General features: G+C 42.6%; 1 protein-coding gene across 1 annotated transcript; it reads right to left on the reverse strand.

The window, feature by feature from the left end:
- Positions 1–1322: 1322 nt before the first annotated feature.
- On the reverse strand, positions 1323–20462 carry LOC142589694 (nudC domain-containing protein 3). Its single transcript, XM_075701233.1, has 8 exons — positions 20312–20462; positions 18691–18772; positions 16405–16486; positions 12872–13121; positions 11646–11748; positions 8879–9058; positions 6640–6828; positions 1323–3647 (listed from the first exon to the last, which is right to left on the reverse strand). Exons 1-8 carry the CDS (start codon positions 20419–20421, stop codon positions 3537–3539), a joined length of 1107 nt encoding a protein of 368 aa, XP_075557348.1. The 5' UTR covers positions 20422–20462; the 3' UTR covers positions 1323–3536.
- Positions 20463–20947: the final 485 nt, after the last annotated feature.

The raw sequence follows: 20947 nt of genomic DNA on the forward strand, positions 1-20947 counted from the left end.
CACCGTCACCATTCTTCTCTCGACAATCATCGTACATCAGCTTCGTCCTCGTGTCATTGCAGTGTTAAGTGTCGCATTGTGAATCCACCCAATTTGGTGTTTACACTTTGACGTAGCTTGCAAATGATGCAGTGCATAAGCTTAAAAAATTGCATGACAATAAAGCAGTGATCTTTGTGGTGGATAAACATTCCGTGAGGTAACAAGTTGCATAGCATGAAAGTAAACAAAACAATATGCGCTGCAGTTAGTTGTAAAGCATTTAATTAACCTATTCACTAAAACATTGCTTTGCATTCCAACATGTACGTTGGATGTGCACATTTTGGTCTCTTTAAATCACCTGTCACAGATAGCATTGTTCCACCTTTGTGGGTAGGTTTCTGGAAGAGGCATAAATGAACTGCATAATAAATGCCGATCTTCAGATGGCTAGTTTAACAGATTCAATAACTAACTTTTCCCTTATTCACTCTAGGACGCATTCTGAGACAAGCACTGTGTGCTCTAAGCAATATTTAAAAAAGTGTTTGCGCTGATAGTACGCGTTTGGTGCTAGATGCGCTCGGCATGATATACGAATGCACAGAAACAGGCAATGGCTGAGCAGAACGAGCGCGATGTTGTTACCGTTGTTGTAGCCTGTGACACGTGTGGCTCCTACCCACAATGGGGGATTGGCCAAGAAATGGGTGGATTATTATTATTTACTATGGAGCTTAAATTCCCTAATATCTATGAGAATAGCATTGAATAGTGTAGAATTACCTGTTAAAATAGAATCAGGAAAGTCATATTGAATGAGTAACAATTAATTTAAAAGTAAAAACAAAAAAAAAACAAAGAATTTAGCAGGGCATTCGTTTAGATTCTGCGAGGAATGTTTGGACAGCAAAGCATGCATCCCTGTGGCTGAATCCCAAAGTGGACGCCCAGAATTAAAGAATTGCAGGTTCTGTCAAGTCCAGGCCAATTCTTCGAAAAGGCATCTCCAACAATCTTTTTCTTGGCGCAGTAAAGCGGCGACAAGATTGAAGAAAGTGCAGTATCGTCTCCTCCTCATCACAAAAAGAAGCACCAACCACCACCACCGTCTTCTTCTTCGTCTTCTGCTGGTGCCCGTATTTGTCACTACAGTACTACAGAAAAAACAAAAATTTGCACAAATGCTGTAACACATACAGTATAGCATGAAAAGCATGTCGAAAAAATTTCTTGCTTCGCATCCGTAAGCCAAGACCTGGAATGGTATTCTCATACCTGCCAAGTTCGGATGAACCTGCCAAAGATTACTTATTTAAGAACTCCCATCTGCACATGCACAACTTGATTAAACCTTTATTTACAGATTTACAAATGACCACATGAACATCAAGGTCTCACTTTTGCAAGCATTTTCTTGTTGCTGATATTGCCTTCAAGATTTCTTAAATATTGATTAAATTCTGGAGTATAACGTGCCACAAACACAATTTTATTGTGAGGCACGCTGTAGTGGGGAAGTTGATTAATTTTGACCAGCTGGGGTTCTTTAACATGCATCCAATGCAAGCTGCATGACAGTACAAAATGCACTCGTGGCAGTTGGAACTTGATCTCGCGACATCATGCGTAGCAGTGCAACACCAAATCCACTAAGCAATAATGGCGAGTGCTCAAAGCTTTTTCAGAGCATGTTCGATTGTTTTGAATTCAATTTCTTTGAGATTTTTCAAGAACATTTCCCAGCGTCATGTCACACATAGATGAACGGAACTCTGTTCTTGTCTATTAACAATGCTAAATTGCTGCTCACACTCTGCATTGCTCTGCGGTATCAACAAAATGCCCAGTGTCACTTTGGTTGAGTACTACTATGAGAGTACTTGAATATGCTTTTTGCACTTTTGCTCCTTGCTTTAAGCCATGACTGACAGTAGGCCTATGTAACGCCAAAGCGGCTGACGATGAGGGAAACGTTGAAGAGTCTAGTGTTGCTAGTTGCTGAACACGGCATTCGTTAGCTAGCTGAATGAGACTAGGGCCACTAGGGCAGCAACAACCCCGCCAGCGTAAATAGCAGTGCTGTGGTAACAGCACTGCTATTAATGCAGCACTGGTAACAGCACTGCTATTAATGCATTGCTGTTAATGCAGTGCTGCTACCTATTAATGCTATAATGCATGCAGATAGCATGTGCTGGATGCAGATAGAAACGGGGCACAACTGCAATTTCCTGGAGATTTTTTTGTTAACTGTACAACCAGAAGAAATGGTCAAAATCCAGAAGTCTCCCGGATAATCCAGGAGACTTGGCAGGTATGTATTCTTGAACAACCACTTTAAGGGATGTGATCACTTTCCAGAGACTTCGTGTGACTTGGCACCTGACGCCATAGGCATCTGTGGGTGACAGCAAACCTGGTGCTATGGAAGAGACGCTATGCAAGAGAGCATGCAAGAAAGGCTGTTGCCTATAGACTCCAATGTATCCTGCACAGAACCAAAGGATCTTGAGACACCAGCCAAGTGATGACTTGCAAAAGTGATCGTATCCTCGAAAGTGATAGATTCAGAACACTACCCCTGCACGACAACGCAGACGCACAGAATTTTCTTGATCGCATGTGGTGTGGAAGTGTGGGCCGTGCTTTATTTCCCACATTCCGGTAGCTGTGAAGGGAGAAACACCATGACTTCGGCCACTAGTTGCTTCGTCAACTGAGGCATAAAACTACCGTAAACACAGGAATGGAAGTGGAAGGGAAACTGCTGGTGCCCCCGTGAGATTTGCAAAATTGCACAGCACTCCCCACAACTGAAATTTGTGCCAGGCTAACCTGACAGAACGCTGTCTCGAACATCGTTCTCACACTGACAGCAGCAGACCCCGTCAGAAATGCAGCTATTTTGATTGAATGAGCTGCCAGTGCACCTTCTTCTTTCCAGAGGCATCGAAAACTTGCAAAACGGGGTCAAAGTTCAGAAGCAGCAGTAGCAGCATCCCTGCTAAATCACTTTTCTTGGCACACGTTAAAGTTTGAAACGCTGTTCAGACTTTTAATAACGACAATAATTTAGTTTTGAAAGAAAAACGGCTGTCACTGCGAGGACTAGTTGCAGTCGCAAGGAGGCATTCTTTCCAACGCCTTAATTGCGTAGACCACACACACTTGACAAAGACTGGAGGAGCTGGTGTGCCGAGTTTGTAAGGCAGCAACGGTGCAATGCTGCTCTTCTCAAACCCTTTTTTTGCTGCTGGCGAGGTTTCGGGTAACATTCTGCACTGTCACTGATATCGGGAGCACTGCGTGGTGGTCACATATGGTTCTTGTCATGCGTAGGCAAAGGTCAGTTCTTAATGAGTAGAAGGTCAGATGCTGTCAAAGTTTGGGCATGCAAGAGACACTTCACAGTGAGCCACTCAGCCAGTGCTGGGTGTCGCAGTTGTCGTGAATGGTGCGCGCACACACACACATGCACACCGTTGAAGTGTAGCGGTCTAGGCGAGGACAGGAACTTGAAAGATGGCGACGCAAGCGAAGAAGAGAAGTTGTCAGATGTTGCTGTTGCACCCCGTCAAGTTCACAATGCTGGGGTCAAAGGGCTGCCCCTTGAATGGTGACCCATCCTTGTCCCAAGCTTCGCGGAGCAGGTTCTCCACTTTCTGCACAGGTGCGACATACAAAATTCAGGTGTTGGCAAGAGCAGGTGACAAAATGAAATTGCCGTATTTATGCAAACACAAGAGAGCTTTATCTTCCCTATACAGTTGAACCCACTTACAACAATATTCAAGCGCCATGAAAATTCCATTGTTATAACCGAGTTGAATGAAAAAAAAAATCAAAATGGGGGATGGCGTTGCTGTTCTGAAAAAACTATAATGGCGGGGAAGCCAGTCCTCTTTCCCACCACCTTCCCGTTGTGTTTACTGCTTTAACTGTCCTTCCTGCGCGCTCTGATCGCGTGTTGTTAACAAGCCGCTGCTGTCGGCGTTCAAGAATGGCACTGCTATAACAACTGCAAAGAGGGGTCACAGGCGAAAAGTGAAATACAAGCTATGCCGAGGCATCGCTTTGGAGGCCCCAAAAGGCGCCTTTTAAAAGATGCGGGAAAGTTGCTGTGGCAGCATCTCAACTTGAGAAATCCAGAAGAACTGCTGGGATGTGATCGCCACAAGCACATTTGTGACGATTGCCTCATCAGTAAGAAGCACTTTGCTTACAAATCTATAGCAGGGTACTTTCTTTACACCGGCAACGTCGTGCATTGCCGATGATCAGCAGGCAGATCAGTCATCTTTTATTTCGGCGAGGAGTCAAACGAGGCTGAGAAACGTGGCCAGGAATGACTTCAATGCAACGAACAAAGACAAGCATGAGCATCCTAATCCGTTAGCAGAATTGCGCAGAATGAGGGCCCTAGAATAAAGAACCAACTGTGAGGACCCAGTTCTGGGAGCAGCGCCAGAAGTGTTGCCAGCGCAGTTGGCATGGTCCATCCCTGTTTCAGAGGGTGGCATTACGCAGAGCAAAATGGGTGCAGCCAATTCGTGTTCGGAGGGCTGGAAGGGTGACGGGAGAGATGCGCGTGAGGCTGGCGTGCATCTTTCATGGAGAGAAGCACCTGGCGATAGTTGGGGTGGCAAGCGATCATGCAGTGGCTCACATTTCACTTTTTCTTTTCAAGGATTTCGCATTCCATTAGCTTTTGGCAGGGACACCCAGCAGCCAGACTTCATTGTTATAACTGATAATGTGGCATGGGAACATTGTAGTAAGCGGGTTAATTCCCCATAGAAAACATACAAAAGTTGATGGTGCAGCAACGTTTCATTGTTATAACCGATATGTTGTTAAAATCGGCATCGCTATAAGTGGGTTTGACTGTATTTGCAGGATTATAAGGTTACCAGTGACACAAATGTCAGCACCCGTGTCGATGGTGCCAGCTTGTGGTGCAGAGTTTAAACGGGGAATGACACAGACCTATTATTGCAATCAGTGATCAAGCATGTCCTACTTAGCCGCTGAGATAAAGCATTAGCAGCACCCCATTCACAAACATTAGTGTTTTATTCTTAAAGCAAAGCTTTCTTTGTGTCTTTCCGACACTTTGTGGTGACGTCTGGCTAAGCACAAGCCAGCTACCACACTGCCCACTGGCCACAGAGAGGTTCGATTGTGCCCAATTCAGTGCGCAATCATTCGTGTCACCTTTTTTCATAAGAGAACTGACTGACCATCTCAAAGCATTGGAACAAGTAAGCCACTAACTGTAGGCATTAGGATAATGGAAAGACGACTGTCGTCACTGCTACCAAAACACAACACGTCAAATGTCCTGTCTGTCAAACATGGATAGTGCCTCTGTCAAAGTGGTCGCATGCAGCAACATTGGGCATGCAGGACTGGAGTTCAATTTACTTGTAGCACTATGTCCGAGGTTCCAATGCGTTTGACTTCTAACAGCAATCTTATTGTGACTGTCTAACCATTTTCGAGATCCTGAAGCTAGCGTAGCCTAACACCGCGGTAGTAACTGCAGGCAGTGCCAATAGTACAGTACCACGGCGTGGCACCGCACGGCGGCATGGGAACACGAGGAGCTTTCTCGCATTCTTCCCTCGTGACCAGTGGCATTTTGAGAGGCTGCGCTTCTGGTCGACGATACAAACACTGTCGTTAGAGATGCTGTGCCTGCAAGTCGCAGGCGCTGTGCTGGGTTTTGAATTGGTCCTTGAGGAAGTGCTACGCAAAGTAGCGATTGGCTTTCGCGTACGGGAGGGGAGTGCCACCCGTAAAACATGGTGCACCAGTGCCACAAATAGCCACCTGCCAAAGCATGCTAAATGTATTCTTGGATAGTAGCTGGGGTCGGTTCACCATATTTTTTTTCCCTTATCACCATGGGACAGCACAATGTTTCCTACAAAAAGTACTGGAAGGAAGCTGCAAAGGCAATGGTTCAGCCAGCGTAGGAATAACGGGTAGTATATGTACATGGATTTGCCAAAACCTCATCCTTTGACATTTAACGGCTTTTTGACTTTGTGAATTGGGACTTGCCATGGTTGCTCAGTGGCTTTGATGTTGCGCTGCTAAGCACAATGTCGGGGGATCAAATCCCAGCCACGGCAGCCGGATTTCAATGGGGGCGAAATGCAAAAACACCCATGTATTTAAATTTAGGTGCATGTTAAAAAAAACCTTAGGTGGTCAAAATTAATCCGGAGTACCCCACCACGACATGCCTCATAATCAGATTGTGGTTTTGGAACGAAAAACCCTATAACTTTTTTAGCTTTACGAATCTATCATTTTCAACAGTACACCGTCTTACAAATGCAACAATTCAAAATGATTACGCATGCACAAAGAGACTAATTTCCTTGCTCTCTTTAGAATGCTGTGAGTGCAGGGAAATGTTGAAAGAGGAAGCATAATAAATAACGTCACAAGAACGTTTGAAGCCACAAGCACAGATAGAAAAATCCCATGGTAGCTAAACGATGGCGGCACCAGAGTTCCCTCGGGTAACATTTGCAGGAAGCCTTATGCTGGAGAGTACTGGCAATGTCAATTTACATATGTATGCAAAAGTGAGTGAACGGCGCGACTGAAAGGGATGTAAGAGGAGCAAAGGGGTTATCGAACCTCTTCCTGAGGAGTCTTGCGCCCAGCCTGCTTGAGGAGGTTGTTGTAAGTCAGCTCCTGGATTTTGGCTTGAGACTCTGGGTCTAGGTCCTCGAAGGGCTTGGTTGGGTCGATGGCACGAATGTTGATCTTGGGCTCATTCACGAGCAGTCGGTCCCACCACAATTCGGTGGCCTTCTCCAGGTTCACCTGAAATTGGACCAGGCACTTGTGGTGTACAAAGTGAACCCTCATTGTGACGAGAACGCAAGGACAAGAAGTTGATGAACGTATTTCGAGAAAAGCGGAGGGCTCGTAAAATGTACGGCCTCTTGCAAAAATACAGACTACTCTGCCCCTTCGTTACTTGTGTTGTTCAACTGCGTGGTGCAGTTCCCTTGGCGCTCGTTACAATACAGGCATTTTGACGGCGAGTATGCAAGTTTCTTTACTTCCTACAGCCGTTGCAACCTAGGGCATAATGAAGAAACTTCCTCAAAGGGACACTAAAGGAAAATATTCAGTCACGCTAGTTTGACAGATTGTTCGTTTGTAAGTATAGTAGAACTTCACTGATGCAATCCCGTTTTGTACAATTTCCCAGCGCCAACGTTTGCAAATGATGACAAAAAAAAATGATAGAATACAGTAATGCTTCTTGTTTAACTATTAATACTTTCACGAAAAACACAATCTTTTAGCATTAATGTTCAATACATCATACGTTTTCTGGCTGCTACATCCTATGTGAACCAGAAAAGCCATGAGGCAAGTGCGATTGTGAGGAGTAGGCGTCCGGCAAGGCAGCTTCCCTGCAGTACAAGCCTGCCTGTGTCATTGGCGGCGTGCATTCAGTTTCCTTTTCCGGTACCAGCAAATTTCGAAGGTTGTGACACATTGCACACTCATATGATAGTTGCCACAGTACACTACAGGTGGCGCCACTATGATCTTCCATTTCTTTTGTAATTTTCTCAATTGCTAAAGTTCTGTTCTTGCTATAAATGACAAATTTGTTATTATGGAATTGTAATCTTTCGAAATGCAGCATGACAATTTTTTTTCTTTCGTGTCCCTGTAGTCTGTGACTGCACTGCCTTTGATTGCATTGTCCATAGTCAGCCTCGCAGTCAGAGGCAATGTGGCCCTATACTCTTGACAAAGACCGTACATGCAAACAATGCTGCAGTCAATAGTGGCAACACGACGGTGGTGAAATTCTGCTAACAGCTCTGAACAGCTATAAAAATGGAAAATGTATGCCACATATGCGAAACGAGGATTTATAACGACACATATCTGCAGGTTTTCAGAGCTGTAATTTGAACAATAAAGATTAAAAAAAAACATTTTTTTTTAATCTACGTGGAACCAGGAGGTGCTATGGCAGCTTGAGTGCACAAATAGAATATGGCGACACCATCTGGTATGTAGGCCTAGGAAATGACGTGAAATTTGCAGGACGATAACAGATGTACACCTGTACCAACGTTTGCTTTAGCTCGATAGCCGTAGCTGTAGATAGCTGTAGCCAAGCTCTGTCCACGACCACGCAAGCTGCGAAAGGTGCATGCACTCCCACATTTTAGCATGCCAGTGCTCGGTCAGCTCAGAAGTGAGACGCATGTTCCTCAAGAGAAGCAGTGAAATTTCACAATTTGCTACTTAAAAGTGTCTCCATTCGTCAGGCTGTTTGTTCCGGCACTGCTGTTGGCATGTGTAGGCTCAGCGCTGGTTTCCCCATGACTAAGTAAACGTGTAAAATGGAACTGGATTGGGACAGCATAGGGTTTGGTTACGCCACTGGTCGCCTTCTAGAGCTCTCTTGATGCGATTAGCATTCTCTGGGAACTACATGCACTCCTTTTTCAGTATGTTTGTATGTAAATTTTTCCACGTCGATTTGCACCACTGGGTGTGTACCTAAATAGACAACTTCAGAACAGACAACCTTGGGCATGTGCAACTGGGCATGTGACAATTTTTAGGTGCCCGGAGAGACAAGCAGAATAAGAAGCAAGGAATAAAGAAGCCAGCAAAGAAAAAAGAAATTCATATCCTCCCGCACCCCGACGAGGGGGAGTGGACAGGGGTGCAGCTGGGGGATCTTTACGAACTTGAAATTTTGCAGGTTGGCAGACGTGCAAAGGTGCACAGTGACAGTAGGCATTATGCAGTTAATAGGAAACATAAATGTACGTTGTGAGAACTTGAAGCACCAGTTGGGGCAGAGCTCCAGTATAACTCGCATTACACTCACCAGTACGTGGTCCCCGGGCACCAGGGTCCAGATGGACTCGTCGAGTTTGATGCGGGAGTGCAGGTCGTCATCAACGTGCACCGCCCACGTCTTTGTCACGAGGTCCAGCAGCTCCACCTTGAGGTGGTTGGGGTGAATGGTCACTCGGACCTGGTTTCGTGACGTCACGTCAGGGCCGACCTAATAGAGGAGCATGAGCATTAGAGTTTGACATGATGAAATCATTACAGCAGACTTTGGCAGGGCAGTCACAGAATGAAAATCGTGGGTTTCCTTATATGAATTTACTGTACGATTTAGCACAGCTTCTCTAAGAAAACACTGTCCTCAACATTTATTAAAGCGAGAGGCTTTCTTTCTTTTACATTTTCGGCCGTTTTTGTGGTGGTCGGTCTTTCACCACTGATGCAAGGATGCCGGTGCAAAGGGTGCGGCACTCGTGCCGCAACCAAGTGTTCATTGCAAAACGCCAACTGTCATACCTCTTTAAGACGCACATGCTGTCGTGCTGTGTTAGAGCTGCCACAGATGTGCTGGTTAACAGCTCTGCTCTCTATAGAATTGCACAATAAACAACGCTACCTAAATATTTTCATTGCAACAAATACGCACCTTCATGCACATGATTCTTTTATTAATGTGGATAAGTTTCTAGAAGCTTTTGGCTATTTGTTTACACTGACAATCATCACTGATGGCTTGTTCAGCCCAATATTTTATAGACCATTTCACTGTAGCACTATAACCACAGGATTTTTTTTTATCTTGACATTTCCGTTGGGTAAATAAATGTTGATGCTTTTGAATATAATGTCTTCAAAGATAAACTAAAAGCTAAAGATAACAAATTGTGTTTGCGCAGACGGTTTGTGTGCTTTGGTGGAGACGATTTTGACTAACAATTAGAGTCATCTAATGCATAATTAACAAGAACTTATTAATAACTTTCCCACAATCATAATTATGATAATATGTTTAGATTTGAAATATTAAGACAATTGTATACAAAGATAAATTCATTTTGTTTCTCGTGGAATGCTTCTGTTTCAAGGTATTTACAAGTCGCAATGAGGGCTTGACGTGTTGAGGTCCACATCTCTGAATGCAAAATTAGCTAACTGAGTGTCAAATTTGATGAATGTTCCAGAAGAGAAGCACTCCATGAGAAACAAACAAAGTGAAGTAAAGCAATGAAGGGGGATAGTTGGTGAACATTCATGGTTATATTGTGCTCAGTTTTACACAGACGATATTAAGTGAAGGACAGGACGTGGACGGACGTAGTGCAAACTACCAACTGTTTAATACTGTTAAAGAATGTGCTTATATACAACGAGATATGGCGCAGGGGGGGGAGGTGAGATATAAAATGATATGACAAGGTGACAACATGTGATCATAGTTCGAGTCAGGCATACATAGTTCACTTATCGTAAGCACTCCATCCATTGCGCTTATCGAAGCTGAGGTCGAGTTTGCCAGGGCAAACTGGTGCAAGTGAACGATGTATGCCTGACTCGAACTATGATCACATGTTGTCACCTTGTCATATCTTTTTATATCTCACTACCCCCCCCCCCCGCCATATCTCGTTGTATATAAGCACATTCTTTAACAGTATTAAACAGTTGGTAGTTTGCACTACGTCCGTCCATGTCCTGTCCTTCACTTAATATCGTCTGTGTAAAACTGAGCACAATATAACCATAAACAAAGTGAAGTTGTCCTTAAATACCACTGTCTTATTAAGGTGAGAGTCTTAAGTGACTCATACCCCCGATGTCCTTGAAAAAAACACGTCGTCTGATCCAATGGTACAAAAACTATCATCATCAGCAATGGCTCATACCCTCCCCCCCTTTCTGAGCAAGCAAAAAATGCAATGGCTCATCCCTCTCATAACGCAGAGGCTACAAGCACTCAGTGAAGAAGAGTACAGTGTATAGATCCATTGGAATCATGCATACAAGGCATAAAAATGCGGTGCCTATTAAAAAAAAAAAGAAACGTGACCTTCTCAATGGCTCATATCCCCGTAAGCAAGCAAAAAATGCAATTGCTCACACTCCCGTAGGGCTGAGGCTACAAGTGCTTAGCAAAGTGCAGCAAACAGTGCCTACATTCATTGAAATTGCCCATACAACACAAAGAACAGCAGACGTTTCAATCCCATGCTGAGAGGATGCCACGTAATGTTCAAGAGAAACATCGTTGACGCGAGTCTGACCCCACTATATGCGTGCACGAAGCCGCAGCTACGCGTACAAGGCGAGCCGAAGAAGCCAAACTGCAAAAGCAGCAATGCAACGATGTTAAGATGTGATGTGGCGCATTACCAAGTGTGCAGCAGGCTTTTGCCTTCACTTGTTACAGGAGTGTAACATGCTGCCGAACTTTTTTGATGTTTCCAATATAACCCTTTACCATAATCGTAATAGCAGAAAAATTAAGAAGCTTTTGTTAGTTATTTGCTTCACGACTTTATTTTCTGTTGCAAACACTATGTCCCCTAGAGTGCTTAAAGCGCCTGTGCACGCATATTTTGAGTAGCTAGTGTAGCATATTTATTACCGTGACTATTAGTTTTCCTTTGAAAGACACTGGTGTGGTTTACTAAATTTGGATGATACTTTAGCAGTAACACTTTCATTTTTAGAAATAACTTGTGATATTCTAAACATTCATTTTTGTTTTGTGCCCGCAGTTCAACAGCCAACTATCATTATATTTGGAGACGTGTCCTGCTTCATGTTCTCAGGTTCCCTACCTTGACTCGGACATCGAGGTCTCGAATGCTCTGGCTCCAGCAGTAGTTGTCGCGGATGGCACCATTGTAGCTCTCGGGATGGCTCTGAAACTTGGCCTGCACCCTGAGGATGTACTGCAAATGCTTTACGCAGCCCTTAACAAGCTTGCAGTAGAATAAGACTTTGCACAAAGAGCAATACGGGCCACTACACACCTGCGCCATATATGCCGCTTGGCTGTCTACTTGAGTACCTGCGGTGCTCCTGACAACACAGAACTCCGGATCATGAGTATGAAGGTTCCTTTCATTCTAGAGGGCATTGAAACTTATTGCATGCTGCAGAGGTTTCTGTAAAGTGCTTTAAACAGACTCATCGTTGCAGGTAACATAGCCTGCAAGTTTTTGACAAAGAGTGTACTTCAACAGCAGACAAGGGCGCCTAAAGGAGAAATGGCATGGCATTTTTGCTTTGGCATTTTATTAGGTTCAATGAAGGTCCTAACCCTCTAAACCTTAAGAAAGATACTGACAAGTGCTGGTTCGCCCTCTAAATAATTTACTATGATACAGGCGACCCCTGTTCGTTCAACTGTTCACCTAATCTGAAAGCAGTTACCTGTCCTGGCGAGAAAGCATACACTGCTATGGAAGAAAAACTCATCCAATTTGAACCAAAAAGCATGTTGCTATGGTTATTTAGATCCCCATCGAACCGCTTCCCCACGCCTTCTCGGGCGTGCAGTGGTTGCCATAAGCTTGAAAACGCAAGAAATTCAGCAGATGATGCTGCCCTTCCCTAGGTGTCAAACTCTTTCAATTTGCAATGCAACAAGAAATAAAAGCATTACAGGTGTAATGTTTGGCGGAGCATTTAGCTTGTTGCCAACCGCTATTTCACTATTCAACTACAATCGGAACGCTGAAATGCTCTCATATCAGACAACTACTGAACCGATTTTAATGCCATTTTTTGCATATAAAAGAGAAAGTTGAATAAAAGAAGCTCAATTTAGGGCCATAAGTTACAAAAATTGCAGACAATCAGTTTAAGCCAAAAACAATATTGAAGCATAAAGTTTATGAATCTCTAATCCTGCACCCAAAACAGATATATAAAGCAGTTCTGTAAGCTGCATGCTAGAGCATCTAAAGTGGACAAATGCGATATATACCCCTTTGCTGCTCAGCTTATATTGTTACAATGTTTACGAGGGTTTACGAAATCATACGTGAGCACAACTTACGGATCATAGTCAGGATCCCCATTTTCATCGCCTGCTTTTGGGGCGCTAATGCTGGGGCCATCCGCCTTGCCGTTTTCTGTGGGCTCGACGTTGCCAGCGTCTCCCTTCTGTGAGCACTGGGACTTTGACTTTGCAGCGGTGGCAACGGTCTCCACTGGTTCAGCTGTCACGCTCTCACTCGTAGTTGATTCAAGCGTATTGTCTGAGGTGGTGGTCTCAACTTCAACCTCAGTAGCAATTTGGAGCAACTCTGCAAACGCAGACCAAGAGAGCACAGTGGACATGGCCAACACCAATCGCAACAAAATTTCAGCTGGCCCGAGTTATTTCAGTCATTTGATACATCCTTGTGGACTGCAATATGGTCTAAGCAGGAGAGGCATGTGATGCTTACAAATAAGAACAAAATACAACAACAAACATGACATCAATGCTCTGTATATGAGGAAATAAACCATGTTTTTAGCTATACGTGCCACTGAACTTCAATATAATGAACACAGACATAACGAATTATCTGTTATAACAAAGTAAACATAAATCTTGATTATATTAATGTGTAATAGGTCTGTGCTTAAAACGAATACCGGATATAAGAAAAGTATAAATGTGCTGGATGTAACTTTGTTATAACAAGACCCAACTATCACAGGTAAGGCCCAGTTACAATTAAGATATTGTGTACAGAAAAAAAGTCAGAAAATGGGCTCGACAATGTTGTGTGTGCCTTGTGGACAGAGTGGGTAAATATATCATTCTGGGTTCAAGGGCTAACATAAGGTTATGAAGAAAATAAACAAAATCGAGACTGTTCTCCTCTCTTAGTGGTTCAAGTTATTCAGTAATGTTAGCAGTCATGAGCTCCATCAGTGGATCAGCAAGTTTAGGTAAAAAAAATGCCTCACCACATTTATTTGCATAACTTCGTTTCTTGATACTGTTACAGTGAACTGAAGACAAAAGAGAATGTTGACCACTCCGAAGACTATGAAAACTCGACACAGCCTCGCTGTGCTCTCTTCTGTCTCTCTTAATGTGCCCTCTGTTTAAACACATCCTGTAAATAGTTTTGTTATGCATATTCATTTGGTGAATTCCATGGTGAAGATGAGTACCTAGCAATGTACTCATCCTCACCATGGAATTCGGCAGTGGATGCCACATCCAGCTTTTGACCCTGCCTTCTGGGGTCGACACCTAATCTACGCCTGCACTCTTGCCTACCCAGCACTTCCCAGCAAGAACATTTTGTCCACGGCACATCAGAATCGTGTCCCAATGTCCATGCCCCATTTTGTATACAAATAGGACATCCGCTGGACATCTAGTTCCGGATATCCTATAACGGATGTCCCAAGAATATCCCACATGGACCTGTTTAGGGTATTCTACCATGACTGTCTCAAGGTTATCCCACATGTACTTTTTTTTGACATACACGTGAATATTCCTCCTCCGATTGAGGCTCTGTCATCGATTTTCCTCATTACAGAATTATGTTTTCTCACATATTCAAATTACAATCCAAAGCTATCATGTCAGTAGCTCGTGTGCACATTGTACTTTACGAGTTTCCTGACACAAAGCTTAAGTTGGTTGAATAAGCCACCTGTGCTTGGCAGAAGGCCAAGAAGAATGAGGAGTATGCTGCCCTTCCACACTCGTGCATGCGCGCATAATGTGTGCACACAACGTGTCTGCTCTTGAAGCGTGGGTGCTTTGAATACCGAATTTATCACACAGCGTGCACTGCGACTGTAACTCACATTGCCTTTCACCTCATAGTCGATGTCTGTGTTGTCATTCCTGTTCTTGTCATCTCTTGGCGTACGGTAGGTCTGCCTTTCTGTACCATAAATTCTTACTAATTTGTTCCGCTTATCATTTAACATGGCCTCCGAGATCTTCAGTGTGTCTCAAGTGCTACCCAATCTCGAAGGTCATGCCCCGGCAGTGCCCCAAGTTTTCAACATTCTAGGTTCTACTCATTTAAGGCAAGCAGTGATGGCTACACATTTAGCTAGTTTCAGTGATAAAAAATTATATTTCTGCAAGCCTTTTATAATGCAGCCACTCTTAATTGAAATGTAAAATTTTGCAGCGAGGCCACTTTAAACCAACTATTTGAAGCTAGGGTTTTCATGTATGTAGTTCAAAATTTTACTGCAGTTGGCGACTAAAACCTCGAATGTTCTCCTAGCACTATGGAGTACTTGTGCGTATGCAGGAAATGTTATCTGTGAACACACAGCAACATATTTAAAAGAATCTTAAGACACCTATTTCTATAGTTGTAAAAACTGTACTGCATGCTTCTCACATGTAATGACACCTAGGAAGTGTGAAGGCTGGGAAACACTTTATAAGATATCTTAATTAGATAATGAGGTTGGTCTCAAAATGCCACATCTAGCAACACTAAATGACGTGATGTCATGACACAGAGCAAAATTTACTGACATTGTGATAGCAATAAAGTTAGGGTATGATGATGTTGCTCATAAAGCAGTAAACAAGAGTGGTACATGCGCTTATTCAGGCTGCATTTCATCATCAGCCAGCTGCAGCAATCACACAAACAGACCAAGCCAATGTATTGTGATGCCCCAACACATCCACCTTACGGTTACTGAAACCAATTAGTGAAGTAAAAAATGTTACACTAAATAATTTAAGCTTTTTGGGTGTTGGCTTAGAATAAAAGCTGGTTTAGATTCAATCAAATGCGGCATTTGTCCTGAAAGCACCTTTAAATGGTTGCAAAAGTGCTGTGAAGATCAACTTGGCTTCATTTTTGATCGAGTATATAGCCCTTTCTGTGAGATGGGCAGGCTGGTTTCGCTCTCGCATTTCTGGAGAAAGCAGTCAAGGATCAGCTCACCTTCTTGACTATACTTCTTATTTTCTAGCACTTTTAATTTCCTCATACAATGACACTTTTCAATTTTCATGTTCTTGTACTACAGCACTATAGGCTTTAAATTTCCAGTAAATGGTCAAGATTTTCAACAAAAATTGTTTCAAACATTGCCTACAAAAAGAAAATGATGTACTCTAGTTTCCATATAAATTACCTGAAATATTTCTTTACCTGAGAAAACTTTTTCACTGTTTTTATTTGAATTTAGTTGTATTGTTGATGTTCATTCAGTGGATGTTGAGTGAGTTGTTCATTTTCCATTGCATTGTTTTCATTTGCATTTTTTCCAAATGCTAGTGCTACATATAGTACACAAAATATTTTTCTCCGTATAAATGTAAACTGTACGTGCTAACTCCATGAACTGCCCGATCTGCCAAACAAGCACAATGTGTTCAGGTGAATTGGCACATTGTACGTATGTGCGTATCGAAATGAATAACATCGTATTGCATTGTACACTGTTTTTCATAAGGGATTCCACAGTAAAAAAGAATTTGGCCATTTCTTGCCAGATTTCGGAATAATGGCATAGCACCAGAAGCACTTTAAGCCCATGGTACTAGTCCTAGCCTTGTCCAATGCTGGTAAGTGAGAAGATTTATGCACGAACCTTCAGGCTGGGTTATGACTGGGGCAGCAGGGCCTGCCTTCTTTTGGGCCTCATTTGCAAGCTTGTTGTACGACTCGAAGGCCTGTAAAGATGAGGAAGTTAGGCACCAGTGTATAGCACTAAACTTGTGTATCGCTACACAAATGTATTGCACAAAAGGTGTATCGCACTAAAGCACTCTAAAAAGAAAGTTTGCATCTTTTGGAGCTTAAATTATCCCCACACGGTAATCATCGTCCATTTGGTGCGCATTTCCTTTCTTCAAGACTTGGCACTTGTGACTTTCCTGTCTAACACCATGTCAAACTAATACACGCATACCATTTACAACCTGAAAGTACTGGGCACACATTAAAGAAAGGAAAGGCAGGCAGGATAGATGATGATTACTGTTTGGACACAAGATAAGCCCCCAAGGGAGCAAGTTTCTTTTAGAGCGCATTCCTCGGACTATGACTTTCAGGTATGTGCTGTATTTATTTGAATATAGGTCATGTTCTTTGTTTCTTTGTTAAATGTGACTCGAGATGAGCCGGTATCGACCTATATTATTCGCGAACCAAGCTAGTAAAGTACCGAGTTATTAGGGTTCCTCTATCGTGGCCCCCGTAAAGTTAGCCTGGAGATTATCCAGGCTGGCATTAAGAAATTATGCACATCCAATGAACTTGACAGGTATGAGTACGCCTCTGGCATTTCTCCAGCAGTTCCGCCATAGATGACACTTGTGGCATCGACAAAGAAGGTTTAGAAACCAATGCTCATGGTAAATAAAAGTAATAAGGAGGGATATGGGTCAACCTATATTCGAACAATACTGTTTTTTATTTCACGGTGAGTTCAATAAACAATGGCAGACCTATATTAGTGTTTGACCTATTTTTGAGTAAATACGGTAATCACTTCATCCGTTTAGTTATTAGACATATTTTCAAGGTGCGAGGGCGTCGCAGGAAAGAGGAGTGGGGAGTTACAAGATAGTTTGCAGTAAGAAGATAATGGTAATATTACTTTAAATGGGCGGCTGCTTTGGCTAGTTGATGAAACATTGCTTCAGGCAAGGAAAATCCTTTTTATGGTGCGCAACGTGGAATGAAAAGAAAAAAAAAAGAAGAAAAAAGACAGGACAGGGTGCAAGCACACTCTGTCCTGTCACTCTTTCCTTCCTTCCACATTTTGTGCACTAAAAAGGATTTTCCTTGTCTAAAGCAATATTGCTTCTTTTACACTATTAATTAATGACTTAATAAATGGCAATGTTGAAGCTCTTGATGTTGGTGATATTGGGGATGAAGGCGAGTAGGCTGTTTCATTCACTGCTGGTTTTGAAGCTGAAACATTTCTTATACATAATAATTCAGCGAAACGGCACCAACTATCAAGTTACAGTTCAAGTGTGATGATGCATTGGTGACAGCAGAAAAACGAACACTTTTCAACTGGAATTATATTGATAGATGTTGTGGTACAGATAAAGGCGAGAGCATGTATGATGCTGTGAAAGCTCAGGTAAGGCAATCCACTCTTTGTGAATGAAACACCGGCACAACGAGAATATTTTGATATGATAGAATGAGTACTGTGATCTTGAATAGATTCAAGGGCAGCAGAGAGGTGTTGTGTTGGTTATCCAGTGCACGTTGGCTGGATAAACCAGTGAACAGGGCATGTATCATGTCAATGATCACGTCACACTGGTCGTCAGATCACACATATGTGAAGAAGTATCCCTGAAAGTGATCGATCGAGAATACGATGGCAGAATTGCACAAGAAGAAAAACCTGAAGCGCAATTGTACTGTACCGCAGAATGATCAAAAACATTCCAAATAATAAACCAGTTGTGTCTGCATTGTTTTATGCACACAGAAGCCTTTTCGTTGAAAGAGGATTCCAGAGATACTGGCTTAAATTTAACTATAGCGAAAGAATTTGTGTAATTCTAACTTTAGCCCTTTGTTTTATACAGCTTTAACCGTAGCTGAATGATAAGAAATTTGTTACTAGTAAAGAATTAAAGAACTTTCTACTACCTGAATCTAGGCTTTTTAGATGGTATAATCTGAAATTTTGTTGCAGTTGGCTTTTAGTAGCAATAGCATGTGCGTAAATCACCCCTCAATTATCTTGTTAAAAGCACATTTAAAAAAAATTGAAACATTAAATCCTTGCACGCCCTTGCAGGTGTGTGTTGTATAAAGCAATAAAATTCTGAGTTGCGTCATTTTCTTTTTTCATTTTACCATCTTTCAATATGTGCATAAGAACAACTCTGAATACACCTACCGCTCTCACTATGCGCCTTGCGACGCCTGGAGAAAATCCAAGCTTGTCGGAGGGAGAGGACTTGATTCGGTAGAAATCAGTACTGCACAAGAAATGCAATCAATGAAAGAACACAAATGAGATCTGTTGTGCATTGAAACATTCGAACGCTTTACTAATGGCAGTATATGTCCTTTAATATAATTACTTAGCTGAGCAGGCCAGAGCACTTATTTCTGTTGAACACTAGCCTTTATATTAAGAGGCTATGTAGTGTTCAATAAAATTAATACCAATGCACCACAGGCATTAGTTAATTACCTGTTTAATGCCTTAAAAGTTTAATGCCATTGACGCAGTTCCACATGGACATACTTAATGGCATGAAGTCTCAATACAACTGGAAGTGCAGAGCATCGTCACAGCCCATTTGACCTTCGAATGCATACTCTCGCTACCAATGTTTGCAGTTATGGCTGCAGGTTAAAGATACATTTCTGAAGCAAGCTATTCAATGTAAAGTATGCCTATTAATATTGTTAGTGTTCTTTTGCAAACTTCTGCTTGATATATATATATATATATATATATTAGCATTATCAAACTTATGGCATTCACTGCATCTCTCGTTATTGAAACATTTAATGTCATTAAATGTGTGCGTCTAGCAGCTTAAGGTTCTAAATATTTACTGGCATTAACCTTACACATATGACACTTATATGGGAGCAAAGTATTACTTCTTGTCTGTTAGGGGCTAGTACTAAGCAATCAGCTGTTCAACTACTTTGGACATATAAATATCTCGCATGTGATTAATCAGACGTGACATAATGCATGCGTCCAGTGATTATGTTTCACTCCACTTATTTCAATTTTATACCCATTTTTTCTCCACTCCACCAAGCAGTTATTGATCACAGAGGTATGGTTCCTTAAAATCTTGGGCGACATTATCGAGGCCATCTTTTAACATGTATTAACTCAGATACAGTAAGGTGACATTAGTTGGCAAACAAAACCTGAAAGTACCACGTAGACATCGGTTAAGCATGCGCTAGTAACGTACAAAGCCAACTCCATTGGTAACGATGTGAGAATATAGAAAATTGGGTACGTCGTCTACTACCTACTAAATCACGAGACACGGCAGCAGACGATCGAACGCACGTGCTCGCGCGAGATCTCGCGAGTCAGTACGGTGCCAATCGTCGTCTGCAGTGTAAACAAAGCCGCGCGGTCATCAACTAGTGATGAAAGAACGCGTATATCGAGCCAATTTAGAAGATTATGTTATGTCTATACAAACAGAGTGCGTAGACTATTCGTAAGAAGTCCAAAAGACTAGTTTACCTTGCAGGAAAAGAAGAGATCGGCTCTGCACCTAAAGCAACCAGTCAATTAGGAATGCTGCTTCAGTAGATCCAACATCGCAGCAAAGTTACATTTTAGCGCCGCCATCCCACACAGCTGTCATTCCATTTCGCTAGCATGTTGTTAGCAGATGTGCTCACTGAGCGCAATGTCTTTAATACGAGCTGTTTGCCAATTTCAATACTTGGATGCGGATCTGCGCAGCCATCGACCGCGCGCCGTAATCGGCGGACTCTAGTAGAGGGTGTGCAACAGCTCGTTTACTCACCGGCGATAGAGGAAATCGAAGATGGCATCTAGGAACGGATATATTTGACCTTCGTTGGACAAGATACCCATCAGGGCAGCGTCATATATGCCCCGGCGGGAGGCATCCATGGCTCGTCTGCTTCTTTCAATCGAACGCCATTAATACCGGAAGTGCCTGAAGAAGCAGCGCGGGGCTCGTTGACGACTATCTCCGCACTTCCTAATGTGGCGCTAACGTTGCTTTTAGGTTCGTTTTCATTCTTTTATAAACAAAAATAATTTACACCAAAATGATGTTCAGAACTGTTCGTTTTGCATTACAAGTAGTTTTAATTGCTTTTGGTGGCTTTAGCTTACCTTTAAAAAAACAGCAAATGCACGAATTTGCAATTAAACAGCACCGCATTGTTGCAACAACGCACCGTAGATGTCTCGAAGGCCATGTATTATGCAAAACTGAAGGACATCTCATAACTTGTCGCAACGTTATGAAGTTTTACAGCGCTTACAATATTAGGTTTGCTTGCATCTATTTTTCTCTCTCATTTTTACTATCGGTACCAAGCCGTCGGTACAATGCATAACCGTTTCTATATTTATTTTTCCTTATTTTTGATAAGAACTCCGTTCGAGCCATCGTCGCTTGTCTACGCAC

This window comes from Dermacentor variabilis, chromosome 8 (assembly GCF_050947875.1).
Source record: "Dermacentor variabilis isolate Ectoservices chromosome 8, ASM5094787v1, whole genome shotgun sequence".
Classification (NCBI taxonomy): domain Eukaryota; kingdom Metazoa; phylum Arthropoda; class Arachnida; order Ixodida; family Ixodidae; genus Dermacentor; species Dermacentor variabilis.

Coding starts and splice junctions, on each gene's coding strand:
- LOC142589694 (XM_075701233.1), bottom strand. CDS start 20,421: ATGGATGCCTCCCGCCGGGGCATATATGACGCTGCCCTGATGGGTATC. Junction 9,059..11,645: donor ACCTCGATGTCCGAGTCAAG/GTAGGGAACCTG, acceptor CTCCTCTATTAG/GTCGGCCCTGACGTGACGTC. Junction 6,829..8,878: donor TGCCCGGGGACCACGTACTG/GTGAGTGTAATG, acceptor GTCCAATTTCAG/GTGAACCTGGAGAAGGCCAC.